General features: G+C 35.4%; 1 protein-coding gene across 17 annotated transcripts in view; it reads left to right on the forward strand.

Annotated features, from left to right (window-relative positions):
• Window positions 1-13,754, forward strand: part of SCMH1 (Scm polycomb group protein homolog 1) — a 146,333-nt gene that overhangs the window by 59,943 nt on the left and 72,636 nt on the right. For all 17 annotated transcript variants that reach the window (XM_036347224.1, XM_036347231.1, XM_036347237.1 and 14 more), the window contains one exon: window positions 11,066-11,300. In XM_036347224.1, the coding sequence (XP_036203117.1) occupies window positions 11,066-11,300 (235 nt within the window). Of the gene's footprint in view, window positions 1-11,065; window positions 11,301-13,754 lie in introns of those variants that run through there.

Below are 13,754 nucleotides of genomic sequence, written 5' to 3' on the forward strand. Positions count from 1 at the left end.
AATCTTCCTTCAAGTATTCAGCAAAGTACTACTGTTTCAGTATGTACATGTGAGGAAACTACCCAAAGCCAAGGGAAAAACCATCTGAAAGGTTTAAATGGAATAGAGCCTAGCACTCTCACACTAGGCTAAAAATAGTACCTGGTCCTACGAACTAGTCTGGAAAAACTCAGTTCACGTGGCATTGGGTTGAATATTCAGGAAAATTTGCTCAGTAGTGGTAAATATTTAGCCTTAAAGTGAGCACTGTTCTGAGCCTGCCAAGCAAATCATAAAGCAAGACTCAAAATGATCAAATTATTTCCAAGTAACTTAGTTGCATCTAGGAACAAAGCACAAGAAGGGAATGCAAAAATATCTAGCACCCCAAGGCAGGCAGCAGGGGGATGGGAGACATCTGTAATAATGTCAACAATAAGAAATATATATCGAGTACCCAACAGGTAAAATTCACAGTGTCTGGTATCTGATCAAACAGGTATGTAAAGAGGCTGGAAAATATAACCAATAATGAGCAGAATAATCAATAAACTGACTTAGAATCTATGCAGATCTTAGAATAGCAGGCAGAAACATTAAAACAGTTATGTTCAAAAGTTTAGCAGAGAATATGGAAGATATTTACAGACTCATATTGAACTACTGTGTACAAAATAAAAATACATTGGATATTAATGTCAGGAGAAAATATTGGTAGACTTGGAGATATAGCAATAAAAATTGAGAATGAAACACATACACACACACATACACACAAAAGAAACTTGAAAAGATGTAAAGAACATTAGTGAGCCATAGGATGATTTCCAAGTTTATGTAATAACTTTATAGACCGTGTAATTTTAATGCTCAAAGGATAGAATGGGACAGGAAAATATTTGGAGATATAATGGCTAAAAACTTTCAAAAATTTATGAGAATTATAAATCCACAGATCTAAGAAGTTCAATGACTAAAAAAAGAAAGAAAAAAGTAAAGAAAGAAGACAACTACACTAAGGCATATCATAAATGCTTAAAATCAGTGATAAGAGAACATCTTAAAAGCAGCTACAAAAAAAATACTTTGCATACAGGGGAACTAAGATATGAATGACATATTTTCTCGTTAGAAACAGTGCAAGCAAGAAGGAAGTTGAGTAACATCTTTAACGTATCAGAAGAAAAAACTGTCAACCTAGAATTCTATATTCAGCAAAAAGATCTTCCAAAAAGCAAAGGCAAAATAAAGGTATTTTCAGACATACAGAAGCTGAAGGAATTTACCAGGAAACCCACTATAAGAAATATTAAAGGAAGTCCATCAAGCAGAAGAAAAATGATACTAGGTGAAATTATAGATCTACACAAAGGAAAGAAAATCACTGGAAATTATAATTATAAAAGTAAAGACATAAGATGCTTTTTATTATTATTTAAATCTCTATAAAAGATAATTGTATAAACAACAATAATATTGCATTGTAAAGATAATTAAAATTTGTATAAATAAAATGTATGATAATAATTTAAATGCCAAGAGAAATCCTAAGTATAATATTGATAAGATTCATATACATGAAGTAGTAAAATATAATAAGATAGGCTGATAAGTTAAATGTGTTTACTATAAACCCCAAAGCAACCACTAAAATAATAGAAAACAAATAGCAATATAGTGGATTTAAATCCAACCATATCAGTAATCAGAGTGATTATGAAAGGTCTAAATGCCCCAATTAAAAGGCTAACCTTGTCACATTAAATAGAAAGCAACACAATTATATACTGCTTGCAAGAAACTACACTTTAAAAAGAAAGGCACAAATAGGCTGAAAGGAAAATGATATACCATGCTGACATTGACCATATTAATATGAAAGTATATATCAGAGCAAAGAATATTACCAGGGATAAAGAAGGTATTTTATGGTGTGCTAAGGGGTCAAATTCCTTAGGTGAAGCAAAAAATAAGATTTATCTGCAGTCAGACTTTTTTAATACCCTTTCTATGATTAGAAAACAAGTAGACAGAAAATAAGCAAGTATCTGTATAGAAGATTCAAACAGCACTACCAGCCAACCTGACCTGATTGATACTCTCTAACGACAATAGAATATGCATTCTTTTCAAGTGCATGCAGAACATTTACTAGGTTAGACCATTTCCTGGACTGTACAATAAGGTTTGATAAATTTAAAAGGATTTAAATAATATGAAATATAGTCTCTGATACATTGGAAATAAATTAAAAATGAATAGCAGAAGGTTATCTGGAAGATCTCCAAATATTTGGAAACTAAGTATCACATTTCTAAATACCTATAAAGGTATTTAGGAACATTAGAAAGTATTTTCAGTTAAATGAAAATGAAAGGAGAACATTTAAGAAATTGTGGTATGATGCCAAAGTAGTTTTTAGGGAGAAATTTATAGCACTAAACATTTACATTAGAAAAGAAGAAAAGTTTTTCATGTAGCTCCTACTTTAAAAAACTAGGAAAAATGAATAACCCCAAATTAAGCAAAGAAAAAAAAACAGAGCATAAAATCAGGAGTAGAGCTTAAATCAATCAAATAAAAACCAGAAATATAATAGAAAAATATCATTGAAACCTATAGCTGATTCTTTGCAATGAGGTAAACTTCTGGCCAGCTGATCAAGAATGAAAAGAGAGAAAACATAAATTACTAACATCAAACTAAAAGCGGTAACATCATTATTGAGCCTAGAGATATTAAAGAGATATTAAAGGAATACTATGAACAAACTTATGCCTTTAAATTTCACCTCTATTGAGGTGAAACTTGATAGACAAATTTTACTCTTAACCACCTCACCAGTTAAATAACCCAAGATTTAAGTGAAATGGATAATTTCATGAATGACAAAAAGTACCAAAAGCTCACTTAGGAAATATGAATAGCACTATTTTTGCCACAGAACTAAGTTTTTAGTAAATTCCAAGCCTAGATGACTTCACCAATGAATTGTTTCAAACATTTAAGGGAAAAAATAATGCAAATTCTACATTGACTCTTCTAGAATGTTTACAAGAAGGGAATACCTTTTTTCTCATTCTATAAGGCAAGCGTTATTCTGATACCAAAACCAGGCCAACATTGATGGAAAAGAAAACTACAGTGTTACATCCCACATAAAAATACATGTACAAATTCTAAACAAAATTTTAGGAAATTGAATCAAACAATACATAAAAATAATTCATGACAACTGGAGTTTAGTTTCAAGAATCAAGGTTGATTTAACATTTGGAAATCAATCAGTGTAATTGACCACATGAACACACTATGAAGGAAATAAGATTATCTAAATAGATGCAAAGAAAGCATTTGACAAAATTCAGTGTCCATTAATAAAAACTCTCAGCAAACAACAAATAGAAGGAATTTTTAAAAATCCTAAGCCCCAAAGGACATCTATGAAAAACCTACAGATAACATCACATAAAATGCTTTTTTCTTAAGGTCAGGAACAAGACAAGGATGTTTTTTTCTTGCTATTTCTATTCAGCATTGTACTACCAATGAGACCAAGCCAAATAAAAGAAATAAAAGGGATCCATACTGAAAAATTAGAACAAAAACCGAAGAAAATATGTGGGAAGACTGACCATACCTAATAGTGGCAAGGTTATGGAGCAAGTAGGATTTTCATAAACTACTGGTGAAAATGTAAAATGTTTCAGTTTCTTTGGAAAATAATTTGGCAGAAAACTTTAACATACTATTGAACAAAAATAAAAATCACTAATTTAACTAGGAATTGAATAATACATTCTTAACTTGCAAAGTATTTATACCTCAGTACTAAAGCCAACATTTTACTTAGTGGTGAAGAGTAACTCAATAAAGTTATAATGAAAGAGAAATATCCATTTACAATAGCAGCAAAAATTAATATTTATGAATTAATATTTATGAATATTAAAAATTAATATTCATAAAAATTAAAATTTATGAATGAACTAACAATATGTGACACTTATATAAAGAAAACTTTAGAAAACAGCTTACCAAAAGCATGATCCATTAAAAATTCATAAAGTAGACTTTGTCAAAATTAAGAACTTCTGCTCTTTAAAAGATATTGATAAGAGAATGAAAATATAAGCCATAGACTTGGAGAAAATATTGACAAACCACATAGCTGACAGTAATACTCTCCAAATTGATCTATTGATTTGATGTACTTCTTATTAAAATCCCATATGCCTACTTTGTAGAAGTTGACAAGTTGACTCTAAAATTCACATAGAATTACAAAGGACGCAGAATAGCCAATTATGGGAAAAAAGAGAACAAAGGTAGATGATTTCTATTTCCTGGTTTCAAAACTTACTACAAATCAACAGTACTTAAGACACTGTGGTACTGACATAAAGATAGACATATAGATTAGTGGATTAGATTTGAGAGTACAGAAATAAACCCATGCATTTAGTTCAATTGATTTGGACAAAGATGCCAAGACAGTTCAGTGATATTTTCAACAACTAATATGGGGACAACTGGATATTCATGTACAAAAGAATGAAGTTGGACCCATCCTCCACACCATTTATGAAAATTGACTCCAAGTGGATGATAGACCTGAATGTAAGAGATAAAACTATGACACTCTTAGAAAAAAACAGGAGTAAATCTTGGACTAGGCAATGATTTCTTAGATATGGCACTAAAACTACAAACAATAGAGGTGAAACTTGATAGACAAAATTAACTGCTTTCGTGCTTCCACCATCAAGAAAGTGAAAAGACAACCCATACAATGGGAGATAATATTTACAAATCATGTATCTAATAAGGAACTTGAATCTGGAAGATATGAAGAACTCTTACCACCTCACCAGTTAAATAATTCAAGATTTAAATGGGCAAAGAATTTGAATAGGTTTTTCTCCATATATTTACAAATAGCCAACAAGCATGTAAAAGATGCTTAACATCATTAAGGAAATACAAATCAAAATTGTAATGAGATACCACTTCACATCTACTAGGGTAGCTGAAATAAAAAAGGCAGACAAAAACAGGTGTTGCTGAGGATGTAGAGAAATTGGAACCCTTATATGTAGGTGGTGAGATTGTAAAATGCTGTAGGCACTTTAGAAAACAGTTTGAAATTTACTCAAAATAGAATTGCCTCATGACCCATCAGTCTCACATTTAGGTATGTACCCAAGAGAGAGAAATCAAAACATATGACCCCACAAAAACTTATACACAAATGTTCAAGGCATTATTATACCTAATAGTTAAAAAGAGGAAACAATCCAAATGTTTATCAACTGATGAATGGATAAGCAAAATTGTATATTTATATAATAGAACTAGGGGCCCAGTGCACGAAATTCGTGCACTGGATGTGTGTGGGCGGGGGGAGAGTGTCCCTCAGCCCAGCCTGCCCCCTCTCACATACTGGGAGCCCTCAGGCGTTGACCCTCATCACCCTCCGATCGCCTGATCGGCCCCTTGCCCAGGCCTGAGGCCAGAGGTGTCAGGCTTGGACAGGGGACCCCCATCTCCCCCCCGATCACTGGCTCTGGCCCCCGCCCAGGCCTGAGGCCTCTGGCCCAGGAATCATGCCTTGACAGGGGACTCCCATCTCCCCCCATCACTGGCTCCACCCCCCGCCCAAGCCTGACGCCTCTGACCCAGGCTTCAGGCCTGGGCAAGGGGACCATCATATCCCCCCAATCCCCGGCTCCGCCCCCCACCCAGGCCTGATGCCTCAGCCAGAGGAGTTGACCCTCATCACCCTCCGATCACCAATCACCGGATCGGCCCCTTGACCAGGCCTGAGGCCTCCGGCAGAGGTGTCAGGCCTGGGCAGGGGACCCCCAGCTCCCTGCAGTTGCAGGCTCTGCCCCTGCCCAGGCCTAACGCCTCTGGCCTAGGCGTCCGGCCCGGGCAGCGGGGACCCACAGCTGCAGCGGCCCCACGATCATGGGCTTCGCTTTAGGCCCAGGCAAGGGACCCCTAGCTCCTGGGACTGCCAGCTTCGACCGTGCCCAGCTCCCATCGCTGGCTCCACCCCTACTTCCTGCTATCACTGGCCAGGGCGGCAAAGGTGCCTGATTCTCCGATCATGGCTGGGGGGCAGGGCAAAGGCGGCCCCAGGGTTTCAGATCTTAGCTCTTAGCTCCCCCCTGGGTTTCAGATCACTGTCAGTGGCAGGGGGCTTCTTCCGGCTTTCCCTTTCTCCTCCCTGCATTGTGCCTACATATGCAAATTAGCCGCCATCTTGTTGGCAGTTAACTGCCAATCTTAGTTGGCAGTTAACTGCCAATCTTAGTTGGCAGTTAATTTGCATATAGCCCTGATTAGCCAATGAAAACGGTATCGCCGTACGCCAATTACCATTTTTCTCTTTTATTAGTGTAGATGTTATTCAGCAATGAAAATAAATGAAGTACTGATAAACACTCCAGGTTAACCTTGTAAACAATTCACTAAGTGAAGAAAGGAGCTATTCACATATGAAATTCCACTTATATTAATCTCCAGAATAGATGAATCCATAGAAACAGAAAGTAGCCCATCCAGTGTGGCTCAATGGTTAAACATTGATCTATGAACCAGGAAGTCACAGTTCAATTCCCAGTCAGGTCACAGGCCCAGGTTTCAGGCTCGAACCCCATAGGGGATGGGCAGGAGGCAACTGATCAATGATTCTCTCTCATCACTGATGTTTCTCTCTCTCCCTCTCCCTTTCTGAAATCAATTAAGAAATATTAAAAAGAAACAGAAAGTAGATTGATGGTTTTCAGGGGATTGCCTGAGGGGAGAATGGGGAGAGAAGGCTAATGGATATGGGGTTTCTATTGTGGTCATGATGAAAATGTTCTAAATTTAGGTGGAGTGATGTTTGCCTCTGTGAATATATTAAAAACCACTGAATTATATACTGTAAAAAGTTAAATATTCTGGTATGTGAGTTATACCTATCATATGATTCATCCATTCCACTTTACTATATTCCTGAAATATGTATGGAAATATAGTAAGTATATTCATATGTGTGGATGTTCATAAAGAGACTTATTTGTAATAGTGAAAAACTGGAAACACACCAAATGTCCATCAACATGATATACTACTCAGAAACAAAAAGAAATGGATTATTGATTCCATTCAACAATATGGGTGAATATCATAATAGTTATGCTGAATGTTACTATCTATATTTTAAAAACCTGTAGCCAAGATCACAATGGTTAAAAACTAGCTTTTACCCCTATGTTCATAGCAGCACAATTCACCATAGCTAAGATCTGGAAACAGCCTAAGTGCCCATCAGTAGATGAATGGATTAGAAAACTGTGGTACATCTACACGATGGAATACTGTGCTGCTCTAAAAAGGAAGGAACTCTTACCATTTGCAACGTCATGGATGGAACTGGAGAGCATTATGCTAAGTGAAATAAGCCAGTCAATGAAGGAAAAATACCACATGATCTCACTCATTCATGGATAATAGAGACCATTATAAACTTTTGAACAATAATAGATACAGAGGCAGAGCTGCCTCAAACAGATTGTCAAACTGCAGCAGGAAGGCCAGGGAGGGTTGGGGGGCAGGAGGTAGGGGGGTAAGAAAGAGATCAACTAAAGGACTTGTATGCATGCATATAAGCATAACCAATGGACATAAGACACTGGGGGATAGGGGAGGCTAGGGGACCGTCTAGGGCGGGGGGATAAAATGGACACATATGTAATACCCTTTGTAATACTTTATGCAATGAATTTAAAAAAAAATAAAAAATAAAATAAAAATAAAAACTAGCTTTCCCACTAACATCCGAAAGAAGGCAAGGATGTCCCTCTCACCACTTCTTTTCAACATCATCCTGGAAATCCTAGCTATTGCAATAAAATAAGAAAAGGAAATAAAGGGTATACAAATTGGGAAGGAAGAAATAAAACTGTTTGTTTATAGATGACATGATTGCTTATGTAGAAAATCTAAAAGAATTGACAAAAAAAATTCCTAGAACTAATAAGCAATTATAGTACAGTTGCCAATACAAGGTTAATATATGAGTCAATCACTTTTCTATATACCAGCAATTAAAAAGTGTAATTTGAAATTTAAAACAATATCATTTATATGAGCACCTCAAAAATGAAATACTTAGGTATAAATCTAACAAAATACGTATAAAAATTATCTGAGGAAAACTTTAGAACTTAGATAAATGAAATAAAAAAACTTAAAAATAGAGAGTTCGTGACCAAGAAAAGGAAGACTCAATATTGTTCAAAATGTCGGTTCTTCCCAACTTGATCTATAGATTCAATGCAAGCTTAATCAAAATTTCAGCAAGTTATTTTGTGGATATTGACAAACGAATTCTAAAGTTTATATGGAGTGGCAAAAGATACAGAAGAGCCAACACAAAATTGAAGAACAACAACAAAGTTTGAAGACTGACACTACCCAAATTCAAGAATTACTGTATCGCTACAGTAATCAAGATAGTGTGGTATTGATAAGAGAATAGATAAATAGATCAATGAAACAGAATAGAGAGCTCCAAAATAATCCCACATAAATATAGTCAACTGATCTTTGAAAAATGAGCAAAGGCAATACAGTAGAGCAAAGATAGTCTTTTTAACAAATGGTACTGAAACAACTGGAAAGCCACAGGCAAAAAATGAATCTAGACACAGACCTTACTCCCTTCACAAAAATTAAGTCAAAATAAACCTCAGACCTAAATGTAACACTTAAAACTATACAACTCTCAGAAAATAACATAAGAGGAAAAACAAGAAGACCTTGGGTATGGTGATGACTTTTTAGATACAACACCAAAGGCATGATCCATGAAAGAAATAATTGATAAGCTGGACTTCATTAATATTAAAAGTTTCTGCCCTAACTGGTTTGGCTCAGTGGATGGAGCATCGGCCTGCGGACTGAAGGGTCCCAGATTCGATTCCGGTCAGGGGCATGTACTTTGGTTGCGGGCACATCCCCAGTAGGAGGTGTGCAGGAGGCAGCTGATCGATGTTTCTCATTGATGTTTCTACCTCTCTATCCCTCTCCCTTCCTCTCTGTAAAAAAATCAGTAAAATATATATTTTAAAAAATATTAAAAGTTTCTGCTCTGTGAAAGATCAAGAGAATGAGAAGACAAGCCACAGGTTGGGAGAAAATAATGTACAAAAGACACATCTGCTAACAGACTGTTATACAAAATATACAAAGAACACTTAAAAACTCAACAGTAAGAAAACCAACAACTTAATTTAAAAATGAGCCAAAGATCTTAGATACCACCAAAAAAAGATAATGCAGATGATTTAAAAAATGTGAAAAAAATGTTTTAAGTGCAAATTAAATACCACTACATACCTATTAGAGTGGTCAAAATCCAGAATACTGACACTGCCATGTGCTTGCAAGGATATGGAGCAACAGTAATTCTCACTCATTGCTTGTGGGAATGCAAAAGGTACAGTTATTTTGTAAGACATATTGGTGATTTCTTAGAAAACTAAAGGTACTGTTACCATATGATACAGCAATTCCATTCCTTTGTGTTTACCCAAAGGAACTGAAAATGTTTGACCATACAAAAACCTGAAAATGGATGTTTATTGCAGCTTTATTCATAATTGCCAAAACTTGAAAGATGCCTTCAGTAGATGAATGAATAAACTGTGGTATAGCCAGACAAAGGAGTGTTATTCGCCCCTAAAAGGAAATTAGCTATCAAGCCATGAAAAGACATAAAGGAAACTTAAATGCTTATTACAAAAGAAAAGAAGCCTATCTAAAAAGGCTACATACATTCTAGAAAAGAGACAGTGATGAAAAGATCAGTAGTTGCCAGTGGTTGAGTGGAGGAAGGATGAATATGCAGATCACTGAGGACTTTTTGGCCAGTGAAACTATTTAGTATGATACTATAATGATAGATAAATGTCATTATACCTTTGTCCAAACCCAGTGTACAACACCAAGAGAGAACCCTCCTGTCAACTGTGTGCTTTGAGAGATTATGATGTATCAATGTAGGTTCATCAATTGTAACAAATGTACCACTGTGGTGGGGGATGCCGGTAATAGGAGAGGCTGTTCATGTGTGGAGATAGGGTGTATATGGGAAATCTCTGTATCTTCCTCTCAGTTTTGTTGTGAACCGAAAGCTGCTCTAAAAGAAAGTCTTTAAAAAACAAAAACAAAAATGAATTATTGGTACATTTAACAATATGGATGAATATCAGAATTGTTACGCTGAGTGAAAGAAGCTGGACAAAAAAACAAAGAGTATATTCTCTATAATTCCATTGAAGACTAGAAAATATAACTCAATCTACAGTGAAAGTAGATCAGTATTTGTCTGGAAACGGGTCTGGGAAGGGCTAGACAGAAGGACTATAAAGAGACATGCGAGAACATGTCCATGTTCATCATCTTGATTGTGGTGATGGTTTCAAAGGTATATATATATATGTATATGGCATCATGGATGTATTCATATGTCAAGATTTACCAAAGTGTATATTTTATATGAATTATAACTTAAAATTGCTTTTAAAGATATAAATTGATTTATATATCAATGTCAAAATAAGAAAAAAATTGACACCTCCCCCCAATAGTAGTCTGTGTAAAGTAGTCTGCTGGATTTACAAAGCAATATATACTATACCACTTCATGAAGAGACACTTAGTATATAATAGGTAAATTGGATGATTTCTAAAAAGAAAACATGAATACCTAGAGAATTAGAGAGTTGGAGAAAATAAGATGAGAGAGTATTAAGTAAGGACCATTTGAGGCACTCTTGTCCTTTTCTTACTGGTGTGAGTCAATATTTGATGCTTCAGTGGAAAGTAATTTTTTCCCTTTCTTACCTTCTAGTGTTTCTTTTGTATGTAAATCTTCCTAAGTATTAGGGAATAATTCACAGTGGTTTGTCCCTGGTCAAGCTGTAACCACTTTGAGTCCAAGGCATGAATTTTCAGGTTCCATCTAACATCCTTACTGAAAATGCCACTTACCTTAGTCTGCCTAATCCCCATGGCTTGTTCTCCTCAGTCTTACACACCTCCAAGCAACGAGTTCAAGATCAGCATGAAATTAGAGGCACAGGATCCCAGGAACACCACATCTACCTGTATCGCTACAGTAGTTGGACTAACAGGAGCTCGCCTCCGCCTTCGCCTTGATGGCAGCGACAACAAGAATGACTTCTGGCGGCTGGTTGACTCAACTGAAATCCAGCCTATTGGGAACTGTGAGAAGAATGGGGGTATGCTGCAGCCCCCTCTGGGTGAGTAATTAGACCCAAGTCCTCTTTAACCAATTAATTATCTTCCCAAAATTATACATCCCATTATGGGAAAGCCTAGGGTCCCCTGCCTGCCTCTTCTTTTTCATATGGTCCAAAAGAAAAGGCTCACCTTAAATAAAATGAGCTGTAAAATCTGGACATCTCCATCTCTACATTAACTTATAATATTCAAGCATCTCTCAAACTCTTCTTTTGCTAACAAAAAACCACACCCTTCATCCTTCCTTGTCAATTCCCATTTAAACGATAGACAGAATGGAAGGAGGTCTTGCCATTTAATCTGCTTCAAAAAACCATAGAGCTTTTAACAAATCCTACAATAATAACAAGAGGTGAAAGGAAAATCTCCCAATAGAAAGGATGACTATTAGAAGGGTCCCTTATCTCCTTTTCCCTAAATTCTCATTTGGTCCTGGGATTTTCTCACTTTTAATTATTCAGTAAAATGTATTATTTCACTTAAACTAATAACCTCACTAGATTTTTCTCCTAAAGATCAGATTCATCTTTTTCTTCTTTTGTCTTAATATAACTGAGAGATTTAGCCCATCTTTGTAGTTACTATGAATCATGATTGCAGTGAGTCTCAGTGGAGGATAGAGAGAGATGGGTTATGGGTTTTGTATGTAAGGGCTATGTTCCCATCGGGAGGTCGTGCTACATTAATTGAGCATAAGAGAATATGTATTGTTTGAAAGCGCTCCCCAGGTGGTTATTTAGCATTTTCCCCTATTAAAAAAATTATTTATAATGTAAAATTTCAAATGTATACAAAGGTAGAAAGAATAGCACTGTGAATATCCATGTATCCTTTATCCTTGATATTTATCAACAAAGTCCATCTTGTTTTATCTGTATCTTTACACACTCCCTGCCTTCTGCTCAATCACCCATAGTATTTGTCATTAAATATTTAATCTGTATCTCTCATAAACAATAATTTTAAACACAATTATAACATCACATAAATTAATACTTTTTAATATCAACAAATTTTTTACTCAGTGTTTAAATTTTCTCTGTTCTCTTTCTCTCTCTCTCTCTCTCTCTCTCTCACACACACACACACACACACACATACATTATAGTTTCTTTGAATCAGGATTCAAATAAGATCCACATATTGCAGTTGATTGATATGTCCCTTAAGCCTCTTTTAATCTTTGGGTTCTCCTTCTCTCAGTTTTTTTCTGGAAATTTATGTGTTGAAAAATCTAAGTCATTTTTCTTCAAAATTTTCCATAATTAGATTTTGCTGATTGTATCTCTATAGTATCATTTAACATGTTTCTCTATCCTCTTTCCTAGAAATTGGTAGCTAGATCTAGAAGCTTGATCATGTTCAGGTTCAGTTTTTTTTCCTATGAATATTTTATAGATGGTGGTGTTTACTTCTATTAGGAAGCTCTTTGGTCTGATAGTCCTCATTTTTATAATGTAGTAGTCATTACTGCTTGTGGTCTAGATCTGGGCTTCCCAAATTTTTTTAACGGGTCAGATAGTAAATATTACTGGCTTTATGGGGCCTTAGATTCTCTATTGCAGCTACTTAACTTTACCTTTGTAATGCCAAAGCAGCCATAGACAATACATAAACAGACGGGCAAGCTGTGTTCCAGTAACACTAGTTACAAAACGGGTGGCATTGCCTGCTGGCTATAGTTTGCTGACCTCTGGTTAAATTTGTCAATTTATCATGCTTGCAAAATGGGGAATTGTAATTTTACCATTCATTCCATCCATATAAATTAAGTGGACTATACCTATTAAAATAAACTTTCATCAACTACTTGGTTATCCTTAGGCATAATTCATGTAAGAAAGATGGTTTAAATGCTTGATTATTTTCTTTACCAATTTTCAAAATAATGAATTGCTTTACTAACATTCTCCAAAAAATATTTAAAGAGGGTTTGTTGTTGCTGTTTAGTATCATTAACTCAAGGATTCATACATATTTGATATGTTTCACTTCATTGCACTAATTGTTTTTATTGATTCTTGAAGTATCCCATCTTTGGCCTCATAAAAGCTTCATCAGGTTGTCTCCTGACTCTTTATTATTTGATAGCTCTCTTTGATTTTTGGAATTTAAAATGTTCCTTGCTCATCTTATACATTTCTTGGCCCAAATAAAGAATTGGCTATTTCTTTTAGGTGCCTAGGCTCCTTTTAGTGGGAGGTGGTATTTAGAGACTATAATCTAAGCACTAGATTGCTCAGTGCTATTGAGTTGATCATTCTTTCTAGGTCTTTTTGGTATTGAGAGGTAGGAGCATCTTTTTTATTAGGATAAAAAATCATTAGTTTATATGAATACTTCCTACTAAAATTCAGGACAATGGTGTTTTTACTGATTTTATCTTCAGTCTCTTAAATCTGTATTGCCTTTGTACCATCCCAAAACTCTAGTTTTCCATGTCACTAAAAATC

This window comes from Myotis myotis, unplaced genomic scaffold (assembly GCF_014108235.1).
Source record: "Myotis myotis isolate mMyoMyo1 unplaced genomic scaffold, mMyoMyo1.p scaffold_m19_p_2, whole genome shotgun sequence".
NCBI classification, from domain to species: Eukaryota; Metazoa; Chordata; class Mammalia; order Chiroptera; family Vespertilionidae; genus Myotis; species Myotis myotis.